Source organism: Tamandua tetradactyla, chromosome 26 (genome assembly GCF_023851605.1).
Source record: "Tamandua tetradactyla isolate mTamTet1 chromosome 26, mTamTet1.pri, whole genome shotgun sequence".
Classification (NCBI taxonomy): Eukaryota; Metazoa; Chordata; class Mammalia; order Pilosa; family Myrmecophagidae; genus Tamandua; species Tamandua tetradactyla.
Window position 1 is genome coordinate 30,347,377 of NC_135352.1, and position 20,472 is coordinate 30,367,848.

The window sequence follows — 20,472 nt, forward strand, 5'->3', positions numbered from 1 at the left end:
AGAAGCATGGCCTGCTGATACCTTGATTTTGGACTTCTAGCCTCTCAACTGTAGGCCAAGAAATTCCTGTTGTTTAAGTCAACCAGTCTGTGGTATTTGTCATAGCAGCCCTGACAAACTAAGACACTGACCTAACTTAAAAACATCATCTATAAGTAAAGTTCTTTCTCCAAATTCAGGGAAGGTTTATCATTGTCTTTAATAAAACTTTGTTCCTTCTTTCCCCTTCTAGCTGTTGTGTGACCTATACTCATTACTTAAATTTATTAACTACTTCCTTTAACAAAACCAAAAGTTTTTCATTACAGGATAAGGAAAAATTGGGCGGGTAATGGTAGTTCAGTGGCAGAATTCTCACCTGCCATGCCAGAGACCCAGGTTGGATTCCTGGAGCCTGCCCATGCCAAAAAACAACAACAACAACAAAAAAAACCTGTCTATATCTATCTATCTATCTATCTATCATCTATCTATCTATCATCTATCATCTATCTATCTATCTATCTATCTATCTATCTATCTATCATCTATCTATCTATCTATCTATCATCATCTATCTATCTATCTATCTATCTATCTATCTATCTATCTATCATCATCTATCTATCTATCTATCTATCTATCTATCTATCTATCTATCTATCTATCTATCTATATCTATCTATCTATCTATCATCTATCTATCTCAGACTTAGATGCTTAATATACATTTAAAGGGGGAAAAGCTAATTTTCAGTCAGAGATACAAAGTGGTGTATTTATTCACATCGACATTTCTCAGAAGTTTTGCGGGTCTTGCTTTAAGAAGCACAGATTCCTTATGCTTTGGAATGAGTTTGGGGACTAGGAAATCTGTTTTGAAGTGTGCGTGGCTGAGCTGTGGTAGGGGTGAAGTGAGGATTTAGGGACTGTAATCTCTAAACTTTAATTTGAAACATGTGGAAGGAAGGCTTCTAGAGAAGAGAGGGTAGAGTAGTGAGCTCAAGGACTCAATCCTCCCACCAAAACAACTATTAAACAGACAGCAACTAACTGATTGAAACAACTATTTTGAAACCCCAGAGGCCTGAAGAACACTGTACAGCATCCAGGGAATCGTGGGAGGAAGAGTGACAAATTATGCTAAAGAATTGTAGGTTGGCCTCTCTGTGCTGCAGCTTCTGGTGCCCACCCTCGTGGGATGCTGCGGCGTGGTCCAGCCCCTGGCTGGCTGTTGATGACAGAAGGGTTGGTAAACCCTCTTCCTCCACAGCTGGGATGGGCATGGCTGGTCACTGATTGGCTTTGGATGAGCAAATTTAGATCACTAGGTCCCGGCCCTGAGGGCAGCTAGTTTTCACCACGCCCTGGACAGAGGGGGCAGCAGCCACTGTTCCAAACTGTCCTGGGCAGGCGATTGCGATTTAAGGATGCAGGGCTTCCGGGCTGCGGGCCACAGTGAGCTGGAGGGCTGCATTTGCGGGCAGGCAGGGAAAGCTCAGCTTTGGGGAGTGGTTGGAAAGGGCTTTGATGCCCTTCCCGATCCCCTCACTTAGGCGCTGGTGTGCACCCCTTCATGGGTGTCTGGCCCAGTGTTGGCTGGAGGACTGATTTGGGAAAGTCCTCTTCGGGGTGACCCTCCTTCTAGAATTTTCTCTTCAGGCTAAAGCAGCTTGTGACACAAAAGGAATGTGAAAACCTATTGAGGTAGACAGACTAGGCTAAGGCCTGCCAGCTTCAAATACTTGGGAGAGGGAGGTCTGTCTCCTGGGAAGCAGAGGGGCCAACCAAACTCCTGTAACAGGGGAACTCCAGTACAACTAGTAAGCAAAAAGCCGAGGACAACACAGAGCTGCCCAGAAAGGGGAACCCCGCACACTACTCTCACCTTGGGCAGATCTTCCTGACAGGAGGGCTGAAGCTCAAGAAAATCTCTAATCACCAACTGAGTATAAAATCAAGAAATAAACATCCCAGGGAGTAAATCCAGAGTGAACATTTTGAAATATTAAAACGTACAGTGTGCAAAAGACTACACAACAAAGAAACAGGAAGTGATGGCCCATTGGAAGGAAGAGGATAAAAATCCACAGAACTCTGACAAAGATGATGAAAGGAATCCCAGTAATCTTAGCTCCTTCACAGACTGGCCTTCCTGGGATCCAGTTCAGAAGGCAAGAGCAGTATCTATACTAGTAGTTTTGCATTTGTGCCTCAAGACACTCTGAAGCCATTCAAGGATCTTGTCTTATAGACAAGGGGCTTTCTCCGGGCTGAAGCCCTCCCCGGGGCTGAGAGGACTGCTGAAATCCCTTCCATTTAGACAGCATAGAAAGGAGCCACGGATGCTAGGTGCTCTCTGGAAATAGCCAATTGTCAATCTTCAATTCTGTGACTGTTAACAATCAAAAGTTCTCTTAAACTGGCAGTCAGTGTGTAAATTTCTTGCCCTATTATCAAACAGTCACTTAAAATGGCTGGTATATATAATTTCATTTTAGGGAAAGTCATTTCATAATCACTGAATAAGAGAAGTTGATGAAACTCAGAGATATGTGGCTATCAGATCATTTGTCTAATTTAGAGAAAGTTTTGCAGTTAGTTTAAAGAGAGAATTTGGCATTTATTCATTCAGAAACTACTATGGAGAAGTTTATCATCCAGAACTTGCTAAATGGAAACACACTGCCAGAGTTAAAATAGCCTATGCAATTATCAACACATTCCAAAGACACAGGTGATATACTGAGACTGAGAAAATCTGACCAATCTGTTTTTATGTTTTCTGGTATTTTTCTAATATGTCAAATAACATGATTTCCCCATTTCTTTTTCTCTCTTAAAAAAATGGATGAAACTAATTATTTTTTAAAACTCGGCTTCAGAAGAGATAAATTGGTTTAAATCAAGTTTTGCTCCTAAATAGTGTTCAGGTGACAGTGTTCAGGTTAATGCTTGAAATGTACAGTCGCCACTTTATTCAACTGCGTACACAGTTCTTAACTCATGTCACACATTATGGTTAAAAATTTAAAGCAAAATTATTAAACAATTAAAATAGCAAAGTGGAAATCAGACTTAGCATTTTCCCATGATATTAAGTGATCTGATAAAACCTCTTACAAATCATTCTTAATTTCTTAAATATTTTCTTCTGTAAATAAAAAGCGAAATAAAGCAAGGGGAGGGGGTTGTTGAGCACCTTTTTTTGTTTTTATGTTTGCATTTATAAAATGGGCTAGTTTTCTTTTTTTTTTTTTTCACATGGGCAGGCACCAGGAATCGAACCCCGGTCCTCTGGCATAGCAGACGAGCATTCTTGCCTGCTGAGCCACTGTGGCCTGCCCAAAATGGGCTAGTTTTTAATGCAGTTTTTGACAGAAACAACAATGAAATAATGTTTCAATATTTGAACTTCTAGGGTTGTTGTATGTGATGCTTATCAAAGGAAAAGTTATCCTCTCAGTTTTGTCCTGTGAAACATACCTCTATACTTTTCCTATCATCAGAAGCTGTTAGAGTGATACATACAGGAGGAGAACATTACACCGTACAGATGCTAGGATACTTCAGTGTGGTTCAGTATCAACAGGAATGGAAGGTTTTTTTAAATTTGAAATAATTATCATGAAATTCCCTGCAATATCTCTGTTCACTGCAAGCTATTTTGAATTTGAAATTGTCTTAGGGGTGGCACAGGTACTACTATTTACATTGCTTATCTTTCCTCCTCTGAGATCCACTCTCTGATACTCTGCCAGGGAGTGTCGAAGGTTTGCATAGGTGTGGGGTTAAGTTTATTATAAAGAAGTGGTTCAGAAGCTCATTCTGAAATTGCTAAGCTAGATGAGGGACAATAAAGCACCCAAATGAGAAACTAGAGACCCATATAGACCTACATAAATGTGTAAAAGCTGAAACTCATTTACTTGCTCTGTGACTCAGAATATAACTCACAAAAGATGACAGTGAATTCCACAGATAGAGTTCCAGGTATTCAAAGTCCCAGGACAAAAAAACTGCCATGAACCAGGTGGTGTGCATATCAGCCAGAATTCATAGCTTTTTTTCAGGTTGTCTTCCTTAACCAGGCAGAAGAACCTCTAGATATGCTCAGAAAGTTTGTATTTTGTGTGGGTAAGCAAGTAGAGGAGTATGAAATACCATTTACTATTAAATAATATATTCTGCTGCCCAGTTCAATACACCGGATTTGATTTTCTGTGCATTCAACTATAAAAAGTGTGGTTTCATTTTGGGTTTTAAAATAATGTATTTTTAGCAGGTGTGATCTTTTTGGTTTCCCTAGAACATCTTTAGCTAAGGAATTATAATGTGCAGAAACTGCTCGCAAATGGCATGAAGAGCAGCACGGCAGAGAACCTATTGCTAAGTGAGGGGAGAAACTAGGTTGATCACATGTCACCACCCAGGAGGACCCCATTAGCTAGCTAGACATCCCATCCACTGCCCCATAGGTCAGTGGGAGAGGAGGTCAAAGACAAGATGCCTAGCTAATTACTCAATGAGTAATAGGCAGTTCCTCAGTTCATGAAGCATATTAGTCTAAGTCAATGATTTTAAAGTCGAATTATAAACCACTTGATGACCACTGTAATCTTGCTGTCATGCCATCCGGTAGCATGTCTGAGAATACTGGCCATCTCTCTAATGAATCACAATAGGGACATAATAGTTACAAGTAACATGGAGAGAAACTGATGTCAAGAAGAAAAAAATCGGTGTAGGGGTAGTAAGTACAGTGATAGAATTCTCGTCTGCCATGCAGAGAGCTGGGTTCAGTACCTGGGTTTGATTCCTGGCCCATGCATCCCCCTAAACAACAACAACAAAATGTGAACAAAATTCCCTATGATACTCATATCCCATCTGCCTCTGTGTGTGTATGTATAGATATAGATATATGTAGGGAGAGATGAACACGTTTTGGCAGTGGTTCTCATGCTTCAGAAACCACTGTGTATCCCTACAGAGTCTGCCTGACCACTCTATTGGTGAACGATAAGAACTTAAGGTTGTGACTCAGCTTTTCTTTTCCTCTAATCCTTTCTGATACTACGTACAACAACAATATGCTTTCAACTGTATTTGCAAGGGAAATGTTTTTTGTCTTGGCTCCTTTTTGGGGGAGGGGGGTGGATAAAATTATGAGTACATGAAAAAACACTGAGAGTTTCTGCTTGTTGTATTCTGACTTGGGAATGTAACTCGATGTGAAGGTCCCACAAGAGGCACCAGGGGACTCTGAATCCCTGTGTGATTTCCCTTGTTTTTGTAGTCACTGGTGGCAGACTCCTAGAATATTAGTGCATGCCTAATTTAGACCTTATAAAGGTACTTGTAGTTTCATAAAGAAGGGATTTGGGAAGTTGGACAATGGCTACAGATTTACCAAATCTACAAAGGGATTGTTTGGGTGAAAAAAAATCCCATCTGAAAAATGCCCACCTACTGTGACACTGGTTCCATGATGCATGCTGTACAGTCATCTTTCTGGGCATAAATACCTTTCAAAGAGAAATTAAACTTTTCTGCAAATTTTCTAGCTGGCCTAGTATCTAAAAAGCTTTGAGAAAGTGTATTTTCATTTTTTCGAATGCAAACACATGGAAGAAGACCTGGAATCAATAAATTTGCCTACTGATAAAATTACAATTGCCCTAGTTCTATCAAAGAAAATTAAAAAGAGAATCAGCCCAAGCTACTTACCTATGTATTTTAATTTTGTTACTTTTTTTTTTTTTTTTTAGTACAAACTTTTCTATTAGCCTGTCACAGTACTACTTTGAGTACAGGATGAAATGTGAAAGTATTTTATAAAATGCAAACTATTTAATTATCTTTGTGGTCCCCACAACTCCTGGAATGTTGCAATGCATTTAGAATTCTTCTAATAGCTATCTATTAGGTAAAGGCATATAGAAATAAACCAAAGTTGTAGACAGGTGAATAGGTATAGGGTCTAATAAAACCTATATAGTTGGCTCTTGCTAAGGCCCCAATCAAAGAGTACTATAAAAATGCTCACTCGCTTTCTGAGATAGTTTGAACCTCTCTGTACCAATAGGTAATGCTAAAACTGCTAACATGCCCATTTTTGTTACTGATTTTTCAATATATTTCTGCAATTTTACATTTGCTCACTGTTTCTGCTTCAGAAAAAAAGACTTCTTCAATTGATCTTGTTATTCAAACAATTAAACCACAAAATGTTACTTCATATTGGTATCATCTCACAAGGTTGACTTGCCAACCAACTTGTACCTGCACTACTGTGCTGACTCTTGACTAAGCTTGAAATTTTTGGAGATTATTTGTTCACTAGAGAAATGTGTTTGTGCACTATCATTTGAAAAAAGTCAACCTCTCAAATTAACAGTCCCACACCACCTCCAATGATGGACTATATCCCTTCCTGTAACTTTCCAAACTTGATGAAATTTCATTTGTGGGTTATAAGTAAACCACTGTTTAACTGTTGCGAGATGTTCATGTGTCAGGTGTGACCTGCACAGATGAACTTCTGTGCGCTGTCAATTCCCAGGTACAAATAAGGACATGTTAAAAAATGGCCCACAGAGCAGGGCTTGGGTCCTAGACTGTGCTAAAACTTATTTCTTTATTTTTTCCCCTGCTTTCAACTAAACTGAAACCCCACCAATGCCATCATCATTTGCTGAAGATCTTATAATCAGAGCAGCTCTCCTGCCCAGTCTCATCTGATGGTAGCACTTTTCCATGCTCTTTTTCTCCTCTTTGGCAATATAGCCTGCTATCACTTTGAAAACAGTGCAAAGATGTGCTTTCCATTAACTTCCAATTTATTTCTTTCCTATTGTGATCCTAAAATCAGCAAAAGGAACGTTAAGAACAGAATTTTAATGTACTTCAATTGAAAAGGTTTGTTCCGCTGACAAAAATCATGCTGCTGGGTAACTTTCATTTTATTAAAAAGAATGTGTCAAAAAAAGGAGAAGCAATTCAAGCTACAGGAAAACTAAGCTTTATGTTTAAGACCTATTACAGAAAAGTTGTATACGAAAAATATATGAATACTGAATTTCTACTGGATTTTATTTCAGTTTTAGAGGTGTGCTCCTTTTGTTTCAGCCTATCTTTGCAAAAACACAGAGGAACTCAATATTCATTTCAAGGATTATTTTGCACTGTCAACATGCCACCTCTGTATGTCTAATTCTCCCTCACTGCCTATGCAGTGTTAGTCAAGTGAAGAAGTAATCAAATGTAATTTTTACACATGCATTCATTCCAAAGTATACATACCATAAAATATACAATGGCTAATTCACATTTCATTCTTATTGACCTCGTAGAATGTGACAGTTCAAATAGCACACTGCCTGGAACGCTACTCCAGATACTTAGGAGAATTCCCTGGGGCTGGATGAGCCTCATACTATTTCATATGCTTTCAGGTAGTTACCAGTAATTCCTTATTTGCATTTAAATATGAAAGTTCTTTTAAGTACAATTTAGTTTCTCCACTAACTGATAATAAAAATTAAGTCCTTCCATTTGATAAGAATAACATTTAATGGTGACTATTTTAAGGCTTTTCTTTGGTCATTCAGCTTTATCAAACGGGCAAATCCAAACCCAAAGGGTGTATGCCTGAAACCAAAGTCGTAGTTTGTTTCTGGAAAGGTTTGCTGCTAATATTCTGGGTCTGTGTGAAGCAAAATATTAATCCTTAAGCAGATGGAGATTTACCTTGAAGTTAAAGAAACTTAAGCTCTAGGGTTTCTCACTTGCATGGATTTTTTCCAAGGCCCTACCATCTACTCTGTCTCGTAATTTTGTCGTCTTTTTGAAAAGAGGGATCCAAAAATTAAAAAAGCTTCAGTCCACAGAACCTGGATCCTTCCTGCCCTTAAGATTATATTCTTAGAGTCACAGTATTTCATAATCAAAGAATTTTGATGTACTTACTCAAAAAATGTTGTCCATCCAGTTTCATCGCTTTTAGTGGCTAAAAGACCACTATTGCCATGGTAAGTAAACAAAACTAATTCTAGTCCTTGAGCAGTCATGCTCTTCAAGCATCCATTTGTTCCTATTGTCAGCCAAATCACTTGGTTATCAGGAGACACCACTCGAACAGGCATCCGATTTGGGTCCCGTCTAATCCTAAGCGTATTGCCATTGCTGTCAGTCACAGCAGTGATATCATTATCATTGCTGTAGCTAAAATTGTACAGGTAGTCACCAGTGACTAAACTTACAGTGTATTGGTGAGTGCCATTGATGTCGAAAATATAGAGTTCCTGATCAGTTGGAGAGGCAACTTCATAAACGTTCATAGAGTTCAGTAAAGGCTTATTCTTTGACACAGCCCGAATCCGAATATTTCCTAGATCTGCAATATACAGCGTACCATCTGGAGAAGCAGCTAAGGAAGACGGAGCATTAAGTTTGGCATCTTTGGCATAGCCATCTCCGCTCTGATAGCAATCGCAGTTGGCATCGTTTTTACAGTCACACTCCGAAGGTATTCCAGCAACTAAGGAGATTTCCCCATCTGTCGTGACCTGCCTTATTCGGTTAATTTTCTTTTCATCAGTTTCAGTAATGTACAGGACCCCACTGTAGGACACAGCAATGGCAGTAGCTGATTCTAGCGTCGTCTGAACTGCGTGCTTGCCCACAGAGTATTCCACCCCAGGAACCTGACAGTGCATGGGCCGTCCAGCAGCAATGCGAACTTGACGATTTTCAGTGATCTGTAAAACCACGTTATTATCCAGGACATAAATGGAGTTGTCCATAGGGTTAATGGCTAGGTCAGTGGGCCATTCCAGGCGGACCTTAGTAAACAGAGAAATGGTCTGTTTAGACAGTACTGTATTGCAGTAATCAGCAGAAGAGTAAATTAGAACATTCAGTGAAATGAGCTTTAATTTGATAAACTGTTTTTTTTCAATAGCCGCAGGAAAAATCAACTTAAAAGTTTTAAGTGGAGACAAATGTAGAGAATAACATTTTACTTAAAAACTTTTTGAAAGCTGTGTTAGTTATACCCGAACAGCAAAAGATTTTCTAAGGAATCAGTTAATAGCGCACAATGAAACAGGAACACATATGCTCTTGTTTTGCCTCCTTATAATGGTAATAACCAACAACTGTCAGGGCTTTTCTAGGTGATGTTATGATTACATGAGTACTCTTTTGTATTATCAGTTGGGCCAATAGCAAAGTCCCTAGTTCTAAATATGAGCCCCTTGGGAATAATCATAATGGTTTCTCTCCTTTAAAGAGCTCATGCAATCACACATTAGAGAGTCAAGTTGTTTTGTTCTTTTTGGAATCTCTGCATGCTGCTACTTGTATTTTCTCATAATACGTAGCATTTTTTAGTGATAAATATTTTGTATCTCACTGAATTCATCAGAATTACAGAAGAAAATAACCTTTAATTAACTCCCTGATATACATTTAAATGGAATAGCTTTATCTCAAACATTGCCACATATGATATGTGCAGGTTAATATAGTGCTATCATAGTCTACTGACCTAGTAATTGAAGTCACTTATCAGAAAAACAATTCAGCTTAGTATTTTAACTACCTGGCCGATGTGCATGCTAGTGTCACAAGTTAAAGGTCTGGCTGAAGTCAGATCATTTGAGCCCAGGAGAGTTGATATGATTCCATTCTGATCTACTTTTCTGATCATGGTCCCATCAACAAAGTAGATTAGTCCATTTTTATCAACAGCCATTCCTTTATCCAAGAGAAGTATGTGTTACTAACATTTCAAAAATAATTAATTTTGATTAAACTCTAGATCAATCAATGAACTCCACATTTACAGTGATAACATAGGCAATAGGTAGTAGGTAGGACTGCAGACTGCAAACACATTAGGAAAAACCCAACATAGACAGTTATAGTACAAAGATATATAAAACATAAGAAAGGAGTAATCCAAATGTTTAAGAATCTCCAGTGAGTGTAGGAGTCATGTAGGTAATACCTGTATATTTCAAATATAAAATGATAATGTCTATATGTTATTGTGCATACATTATAGAAACAGATAAACTTCTGTTAACGTGAACTGATAGGAAAGATATTCTTCTAACAAAAATAGATCTATGCCAAGGCTAGTGTTTTGTTGACCTTGTTTCAATGAAGTTTGCTATTATGAATAATTCAATACAACAAATACTTTTTTTCTAGCCCTTGTCACATATAATAGTCACTGGCTATAAAGACAAAAAAAATACAGCTCACAAGCCAAACAAAATTGTAATGAATGGCAAAATAGGAGTCAGTCCTGATGGAAAGGCAAGGAGTTGGTCCTGACTGGCTTAAAAGCTAGAAACCTTTATCACATAGACTTTCCACCCTTGTTACCTCGAGAAATTCCTCACAGCAAGCTTTTTTTCCCATGGCATAGAGACAAAAGTTTAACAGCTCCAAACTGGGTGAGGGTTGCTTAGTGATGGTTTTTAAAGAGGTCTGGGACTCATTCATGACAAAGAAATCCCAGGACAATGAAAGAATTTGGACGCTTCCTTGAAGTTTAACGGAATGTGACCTGAATAATACAAAGTAGTTACTTTAATCTTTGGAAAGTTGAAAAAAAAAAGGTATGATAATAAAAAGTGCCAAGAACCTAAAATTTATTGTAAAATCAACTTAGAATTCTAGTGGTTTCATGCTAAATGGCTTTCAAAAACAAAAGATTTGAAACAGCTTTCCAGAACACAGTTGAAAGTAAAATGTTTGACTCAGCATTAAACATGATCAGACAGTAACTAGATTTTCTACTTTTTTTTTTTTTTTTATAAAAAGGAATCTTCAAATTGATAACTGCCAGTACCTTTGGGACTCATGAGTGTCGCTTCCACAGCCTTCCCTCCATCTCCACATCTGGCTTCATCAAAAGGAAGGCACTGCTCTCCTGTCCCTGCAACGACTTCAGCATTTTTAGTCAAGTCTTTTGCACCCGTAAGTGATTTTGGGCGATAAATTCTGCGGGTGTTTGTGTCAGAAACATACAAATCTCCTGTGACTGGATCAGTTGCAAGGTAGTATCTATGAGCTGGGTTGCTGCTGTAAAAAAGGATCACACATAAACATCATAAGAGAGTTATTTCTAATACACAGAGAAAATTTAGAAGCAAAATATAACAGACAATAAGGTACTGATTATAAATTGAAATCCATTATTAAAAGGTTAGAAAATGAACAGCGTATTTAGTAATGACTTAAAAGAATATGATCACATGTAGCAATCTCTGATATTTCTGTTTTCCTTCGTTGCCTAATGTTAAGGATTTCTACAATTTATTAACAGCCATCTTAAAAATAACTGACTTTTATAAGGCAGTATGCTTGTAGCCTAATACTAGGAAGTAAGTCTCTAAATTTCTTTGGCTCTGTAAGTCTCTAAATTTCTTTGGCTCAGTGCAAAGCCATTAATCATGTGCCCATGAGAGGCAGACAAAGTTCATTCCAGGGGGAGGGTGTCTATCAAACTCTCAAGTGAACTATAACATGCTACTGATTTCTCTTGTAAGTCGTCATAGGGAATTATCCTTTTCCCCCATGCTACAAAAGCAAGTCAAACCAAACATCTGCCCCTGGAAAAATGTAGCGTTGTGTCTGTCTTGTTTGCTCTATCATAGTCTAGAAAATACTCGGATGCTGTTATATTTGTACTGTGCAACAATGTTAAATACTAAAATGAGGTCATCCAGTTATAGGAGGCAGTCTCAGTTGGTGGCCTAATGCAATAAGTCAGAGTGCTTGATTGAGTCAGTTTTATTTATTTATTTTTATTTTTTTATTAATTAAAGAAAAAAGAAATTAACACAACATTTAGAAATCATTCCATTCTACATATGCAATCAGTAATTCTTAACATCATCACATAGATGCATGATCATCATTTCTTAGTACATTTGCATCGATTTAGGAAAAGAACTAGCAAAACAACAGAAAAAGATACAGAATATTAATATAGAGAATAAAATAAAAATAATAATAAAAAAAGACACAAACAAACAAACACAAAAAAAACTATAGCTCAGATGCAGCTTCATTCAGTGTTTTAACATAATTACATTACAATTAGGTATTATTGTGCTGTCCATTTTTGAGTTTTTGTATCTAGTCCTGTTGCACAGTCTGTATCCCTTCAGCTCCAATTACCCATTATCTTACCCTGTTTCTAACTCCTGTCAGTTTTATTTTTAAAGTTTGTAAATTGAGCTCTAAAACCTGTCTATGAATTTGGTGATATGTATGCATTTGTTCACAAAATGCAGTGCCTCAATTTTATAAACATTAAGTTGTGTAAAACATTTTATGTGCCACTACCTTTAAAAAATAAGGCCAACATTATCACAGAGTAGAAAAATTATGATCTATAGCTGGAATTTAAACGTTAATCTCCTTCAAACCCACACACCACCACATTCTTAAGAATTAATGTAACTTTGTGCCATGTGCAAATATTGTCTTAAGACTGAAAAATCTGAAGAGTATGGATGATTTGGTGTCCTGACAAAGATATCAACTGGTAGGAATCCCGCAGATTCCACGTATTTTTTTTATGAGAAACTTGATATTAGTAATTAATTTTCATTTTCTTTCACCTTATTGACTCTATATACATACACACACCCTATTATATGCTTATTTTCCATTTATTTAAGATGAGAACATCTAAAATATATACTATAAACCTAACTCTGCATGAAAATATTTATTCTAGTAATGGTGTAGTAATTGTCTCATTACTAGTTAGGGTCCACTGAAACAATTCTCCCTATTTAATGCCTTTCTTTTAAGTGGTGAGTATATGTACTCGTTTGTCTCTGTAGAAGAGTCTGTTCTTGAAATAACAGGTTACAGGTTTTCCACTAGTATTTCTCACATTGGCAGAGGGGGGATAGCATGGGTACGCACCCGGTCTGCAGAGAGACCTTTTGGGGCTCTAAAGAGCTCCATGGGTGTGATGCTGGAATACAAAGAAATTCCACAGAGGCCTGAATACCTTCCGTGTCTGGGTTCTCCCCTGCAGTCTTTAGGAACTTTTTGTGACAAGTGCTAGATTAGAACAGGTCTTGACTTTGTAAATATGGGTGAAAGGGTGAAAAAGTGATATGAAGAAGGAATACAAAGATGCAGGTCATTATGGAATAAAAACATTTAGAAGTACTGGGCTATTTACCAAATGGTCAACTTGCCATGCTAAGTGTCATTACATCATTTTCCTGAGCTGATACCTGCAATTTTAAATGCAACAGGACCTACTGTGCCCCTTAATGTGGCAGTTTATTACCTTGTAATGAAGTGAAGAGTTACATATCAGTACAACATTCAGAACAGTTTTGCAGTTTTTACCTTTTATAAACTGACATTGACAGAACTAGTCTTGCAGGTATATATAGTTGGCGAGGAAGTGGCAACTGGGTATGGTTTGAAAGATACGACACTGGGGAGACTTTCCAGTCTTTCCTTTCTCCCTGATTATATAGTAATTATGAATAGTTGGGGATAAGAATAATACATATTTCATATGGCATTGTGAAGATTACATGAACTATATACATAGGTAAAATCCTTAGAACAGTGCCTAGCATATATATGTATGTACTCAGTAAGCATTAGCTATTCTTAATATTTATTTTTACCCTGTCTCCAATTACATTGCAATATGTCTTTCACCTTGCAGAAGTGTATAAGTGCAATAAATACTGTTAACTAAGTCTGACCTAGTTTCTGAAATTTAATAAGGAAAAAAAATGATCTAGACCTGGCTAGGTTCAAACTTGTTTCCTTAGTCCTGATAACATCCTATAATGTACTACACTAACATACTACATGATATACTAAATCAGTAAAACAATGGTGAACCATCTTAAAACATCCACCTTGAATTATTTCAAAGTAGTGATAAAAGTCAATGTGACTGTGTGACTATGAAAATCTTGTGTCTGATGCTCCTTTTATCTACCTTATTAACAGACGAGTAAAACATATGGAATAAAAATGAATAATAGGGGGAACAGATGCTAAAATAAATTTAGATTGAAATGCTAGTGATCAAATGAAAGGGAGGGGGTAAGGGGTAGGGTATGTATGAATTTTTTGGTTTTCTTTTTATTTCTTTTTCTGAATAGATGCAAATGTTCCAAGAAATGATCATGATGATGAATATGCAACTATGTGATGATATTGTGAATTACTGATTATATATGTAGAACGGAATGATCAAAAGTTAAGAATGTTTGTGTTTGTTTGGTGTTTTTTGGTATTAAAAAAATAAAAAAAAGTAGTGATAAAAGTAATGCTAAAAGGTAACTGAATCATGCATACTTTGTGCCCCTCATTTTGAGAATAGAACGAAAAAACAAAACAGATTTTTGTGGTGGCTGAGTAGCAGTGACATACTCTAGCTGTGGGCCCTGACTTTTCTTTGTGTAAAACCTATGGACATTCAAGTCATAGGCTGTACTTAATTGGCCTCAGTGTTATTCTAATGGGATATTTATAGGAGAACGTCCGTTTTCTCGTTTTCTGTCCTGAAGCATCCCCTTCCTTGAAGACACAGAAATTTCTAGCTCAAGCAGCATTTACCACTGGTTTTAACATATCCACCGAATGAGAGCTCTAATTCTGCACACAACTCTATTGTTTGGAAGGACAAATGTGGAGGAATATGTGGCTCTGGAGAAGAGAATTAGCCTCTGGAAATATTCCCAGAGCGTGGTAGGAAATGAGGACTGGCTAAATTCCCTGCAGTGCAGCCTAGCATGGCCAATTAGAGTTGATTCTTAGATCCTGGCCTCTCCTACCTGAAAAGAGGGGGGTCTCGATTAAAGTACTAAAAGAAAAGAAACACATGAGTTTGGAAATTTTTAGTTGACAGAATGGTGGCAGACGTGAACCACTGTCTGTGAGAGGGCTGGGATTCAGGAAACCTAGTTGAAGCATGAAGAGTTTTCAGATGGGGTGTACCAGTACTTGCTTTCCAACTCCCTAAGAAAAGCCAAAGCACCGAAGAGGCTGGTGTGTTGGCACAAATGGGAGGTGAGTTTTTAGATCGTATATCTAGGGTGGAAAAACAAGCCTACATGATCGAAAACCACCTGCCGCTGGCAAGTGGAGTTGAGGGATTTACAAAATGCATGGCTTTGGGAAATCTCTGTTCAGCAAGTAGGAGCACAACAGCATTCCTGTGTGCACATCTTGAGATTTTTTCATTTCAGAAACATTTAAAATAACATTGAAATTTTTTACTAAAGCAGCAGTAAAATCAGAGAAATTGAGATCAAGTTAAAAACGTTTAGTATACTACACCTTGATTCTTCACTCGTTCTGATTGCCTAGATCACCACAATTATCATGCCATGTTCTCTACAGTATTATTCAATTAGACACAGATCCAGTGGTAAACGCAGGCTTGAATTTGCTCATTTATTTGTCATAATTCAACCTTCTTAGACTAGAGAACTCTTTGCAAAGAACAAGTCATAGACTAGACATTATTTTAGCACCTGTATCGTTTTAGTTGGAAATTGTTCCATAGGCCTTAGTATTCAAAGCATTTGAAGAAGCATAAATTATATTTACATATAAAAGCAAAATTGCTTATTTTTTGGTAACCAAAATTATTGAGATTATTGCAAGCAGTGGTTTGAGATGTGGTATTTCTGTGCCTGCTTGATTTTTAAATTCTAAGTAGATAAGGAATGCCAGATGTAGTTTTTAATATTTTGTTTCTAAATTTAATTGGATTCAAACTCACAGACCTGTGGTTGACACTCTCTCTGATCCTTTAATAATTCACACGGTTGACTTTTAATCCTACATGTTTGAATGCCCTTTGGCTGGTATTAATTAATATAATTTCATTTTGTACTTTTAAGAATGAGAAAACGGATGAGCTAAAAGTTATTACCAATAAAAAGAGTTTGTTGGCAAACTAATAATATAAATGTTATGGGAGAAAATGTTTAGCATATCTTACAGAAACATTTATAAAAAAATTTAACATGTTGAGAAGTATTTATATCTGTTCATTAAAGTATAGTTAAGGACTTTTATTTGATATAATGTCCTGGAAGTACTTATTAATATGGTATAACAGAATGCTGTTGCCATTCTAAAATAATAAGACTGTGAACTTTAATGTTTATTTTGTTGTTCAATACTTTTATTAAATAATTTTCCCATTAGTCTAAATTTAAGAATTAAATACATGAACTATAGTAAGAGGTCCATAAGTATGCATTTTTAGGTTTTACTGAATCATTTATAATTAACAGTACTATTCATTTTGATAGACTTAGATACATTTTTCAATCTCTTTTTCTTCCGATCACCTGTTTCTAAGCCTCTCATGACTTTTATGCTAGCCAGGGAAGCGAGGATAAAGAGAAAGCCAGGCAGGATTCTATTAACCAGTAAAAGGAAGATTATATAGGGAGGCAAATAGGAAGAAGCATCTCAAGAGCATTTCTCTTTTTTGTTTTTTTTAACTAAATGAAGAAGTTCCAGTGAGCTGAAATATGTTGATTTTTGTTAAGTCAATTTTGATTAACTAGGTCATTGAGCAAACAGGATATATCCATTTTTATCAGTACCATCATCATCTATTTGATGAGTTGGGCTCAGAAACTTTGGATTTTTTTCTCTGTTTTCCTCTTCCTCAGCACCCAGTATAGAGTCTGTCCATTTTCTGCCTTCCTTCATTTTATTGGTGGTGTTCCATCATTGCCAACCATCCCTTTTTAGATATATAATAGGCCAGCTTGTTAAAAAGGTATCTGTGTTGATATTTTTTTCTGTATTGCTTCTGGCATTTTCACATTTAGTTGGTATACGTACTTGTTTTTCTTTTCTCTTTTCTCTATAGTTACCGAGAAAGCATAGCCAGAAAAATTTTGACATTCTGCTGTCGTTTCTAATATCAGAGCTATTTCTCCAGTAGTCCAGAGACATTTAGTGTCAATCTTAGCATGTGATTGAGTTATTAGCTGATAGTACAAGATCAATGGAGGATCTTAGAAAAAGGTTATGGGGCAACGCCTGGCCACATTGATAGGAAAGAGCTGTACAGCTTTCAGTAGAGGCCTGGTTTTATTTCCTGGTTGCCAGTCTCTACACAGTAGTGTAGATGGGTTTTGTTGATTTAAAGGACCTCAAGTAAAATATCATGAATTTTTCAATCTAGTATCTTTTCATCAGGTATTCTAATGAGCAAGCTAGATCTAGCATGTCCAACCTGTCTTGCTTTTTTGCTAGCTTTTCTTTTAAAACATATAGATTCCCCCACCCTCTTTTTTGCCGTCCTGTGGAGTTTTTCAGTTAAAAGTGTTCATACAGAGCCTTCACTGTACCTTCTCCTGCTAAGTGTACATAGCATATAGATTATGAAAGCTTTTGAGCCTTTATATTTGCTTCAACTACATTCTTACTTAGCTTTGAAGAGAGTTTTTTCCTCCATAAAAATGTCCTTGAAAACACTACTTCTTAAAACTCAAATCTAATAACTCTCCCAAGTTCAGGAAGATATAAACTGTAGGCAGACATGAACTTACCAGGAAGCCTTACAAAACAAGCATCAGGGCTCCTCACTTGCACGTGTCCCTTCTGAACCCAGTGAGGGGCCCTGAGTAATAAGTTCACATGATTGTGTGTTTTCTTAAATTTGCCAAATTAAAATATTTTTGAATCACTTAAGTAGAGTCTCCCAAATTTAGTACATTTCAGGCTCAACAAAACGAGATTTTCCTTGGCTATCAGTCAAAACTATTCCAGGCCTACTTAAGCTCTCTTACTGGGCTTCCTATTTCTGCTTTTCAATATGATTTAGATTACGAGTTAGTAACTAAAGCTTGGCAATCTTTTGTTATGAAGTATACACTATAATGCTTTTTGTGAACAAAACTTATTTTATGAACCAACTTAAAAACATTCCCCCAATTATACTGCATAATATAATTTGCAATATTGTATAATAGTTCAACAAAGGAATTTTGATTCCTTCAATATTTTATGATACTGAATTTCTTCTGATATGACGAAATGTTATTAGAAACAATTTCAGAGAGGCATGATGAAATGTAAAAAGGACATTTGAGAACACACAATAACCTTTTAGCAAGATGCTTACCTATGTCTAAAATCTTTATTTCTTGGTGGAAGCAGATAAAAAAAGGTAAAAACACAAAAAAAGCAGAGTTAGAAAAGTCTTCTAAAATAGAATGAGTTAAATACTGAGCTTTTAATTATTTGTATGGATAACTGCCAATTTAAACAGAAGTAACACTGGAAATGAATGTAATAGGCCAAGGCTTATCAAAATAACTTAGAGAATAGGATGATTTTTGATAATCACGTGTAAATGAGCAGAGCAAAGACAACAATTTGTTCCCTTCATTACTGGCATTATGGATGATGGTTAACCTGACTTGCAAAGCCAATATTCCAGTTAAAAGTTTTAGCCTTAGTTCATATGCTATTAAATGTTTCATGCCTTAATTTCAACTGTGAAATAAGTATAAGGGTAACAGGTTTCTTATGGAGTTATTCTGAAGGATACTGTAGGGGTTTAAAAAAACTGTAGCTTTCTAGAGCACAGATGAGTCACTGGAATTAGTGAGGTATTTTTATTATTGGGTCACTTTATACTCTTATACATTTATGGGATAGTGCATGTGTTGTGCTTCTCCTAACCTTAACCAAGTACCTAACTTCTTTCCAGACAGACACTTAAATACTGGGACGGTACGGTCAGACAAATAAATTAGTGCATTAGATTCCACGTTATTTTAAAGGCACGTTTAGCTTTGTTTAAAATGTATGAAACCCATACAAAGTTTGAAATCTCAACTTACGGAAAGACATACCTTAGTTCTAAAACACTTGTTACGTTTCCAGAAGGGAATATCCGCCGAACATAGTTGAAATCTCCTACATATAGACTGCCATCAATCCCACAAGCTAACGCGACTGGGGCCAATAATTTATTACCATCAGCTTGACCATTGCAACTTGGGCATGAGATACTGCGCCTTCGTCCATTGCCCATGATACTGCTGACAACTGGGGGCTGCTGGGAGATAAACTGGTTTTCCCCGTTTCCCTTGTACAGGATACCTAGAAGAGAGAAAATGCATTTTTCTTATGACAGAGTGTGAGGATGGATATTCACTAGAAATCCAACAAAAATTCAGGTTTAGATTTAGATTTGGAATACTTTATTTCAAAGTCTATTGTGAAGAAATCTATTTGGTTACATAGTATAAAACATTTTATGATAAAGTACCTAAGATGTGTATTTAAAAAAAGTGATATCTGTTATGAATTTAAATAAATATCTGATAAAAGGAACAAAGGACTAACAAGACAAATCAAAAACCCAAATTCTCAACATCAGTGATTCTCAAACTTGGTTGAGATTGGAACTGCCTGGGGGGCTGTAAAAAAAATACTGATGCCTGCTTCCCACCCCAAGAGATCCTGATTTAATTGGCCTGGGATGCAGCCTCAGCATCGAGATTTTCAAAAACTCTCAAGGTGACCCTAATGTGCAGCCAAGTTTGAGAACCATGCCCCATATATATGTTCTTCAGGAAATAACAAGTTTGCCTAATTGTTAAACAATGTTGAAAACATTATACATTAATCTGATTAATAAAATGTATACCAGAAATATGAACTTCTTCCTTATGAGGCAGTTTATCATTGATTTTCTCTGCTTTCTTCTTTTTTTTCGCATGGGCAGGCACTGGGAATCAAACCCAGGTCTCCGGCATGGCATGCAAGAATTCTGCCACTCAGCCACCGTTGTACCGCCCAATCATTGATTTTAAAAAGTTAAAAATACTTCGTGGGAAACAAAGTTAGAAAATATATAACAAATCTCCAAAGCTGTTACTTAAAGGCCCATTTTAAGCTCAGCTATACTGATAGAGACCATTCTTGTTTATATTCTCATCTGATATAAATGAATATACATGCTGCTGTTCAAAATTCCAACATAGCAAAACTATGGTGGAAGGCTAATTTATTATTTAAAGTGAATTCTGCTTTAAGGTTTAAAAGTAACAATAATTTTAAGAAGACAAGATGCCATGCCAGGCTGCTCCTTTTATGGTCTTCATTGAAGAGCTGAGAAAAAGCACCAAATGAATATTAAATATTTTCATAGTTGGAGACTACATTTGAGTTGAGATTCTAATTTTATTCATTTTACCATCACTTTATATAGATCAATGGCTCCATTTTGGTCTGTTGTAGACTGGATGGTCAGCTGTTATTACTTCATGCATATTTCATGACTCTTCTCAATGTGTTATCTGTATAAACCACCTGCGGCTTTGACTTGAGAGGCACACATATTATATTTATTGAATACTTGATGTTTCAGCGCTGTCCTCAGAGCCAGTGGTTATACTTCTCGGCAGATATAGTGTTAAAGGAATCAAG

The 20,472-nt window shown here is 36.6% G+C and overlaps 1 protein-coding gene across 9 annotated transcripts in view; it reads right to left on the reverse strand.

The window, feature by feature from the left end:
- Positions 1–20,472, reverse strand: part of TENM3 (teneurin transmembrane protein 3) — a 1,405,686-nt gene that overhangs the window by 33,830 nt on the left and 1,351,384 nt on the right. For 7 of the 9 annotated variants that reach the window (XM_077144566.1, XM_077144565.1, XM_077144562.1 and 4 more), the window contains 5 exons: positions 18,891–19,140; positions 18,155–18,175; positions 10,847–11,079; positions 9,587–9,741; positions 7,951–8,825 (listed from right to left, as the gene is read on the reverse strand). In XM_077144566.1, the coding sequence (XP_077000681.1) occupies positions 7,951–8,825; positions 9,587–9,741; positions 10,847–11,079; positions 18,155–18,175; positions 18,891–19,140 (1,534 nt within the window). The remainder of the gene's footprint in view (positions 1–7,950; positions 8,826–9,586; positions 9,742–10,846; positions 11,080–18,154; positions 18,176–18,890; positions 19,141–20,472) is intronic. The other 2 variants (XM_077144570.1, XM_077144569.1) reach the window with 2 other exon arrangements.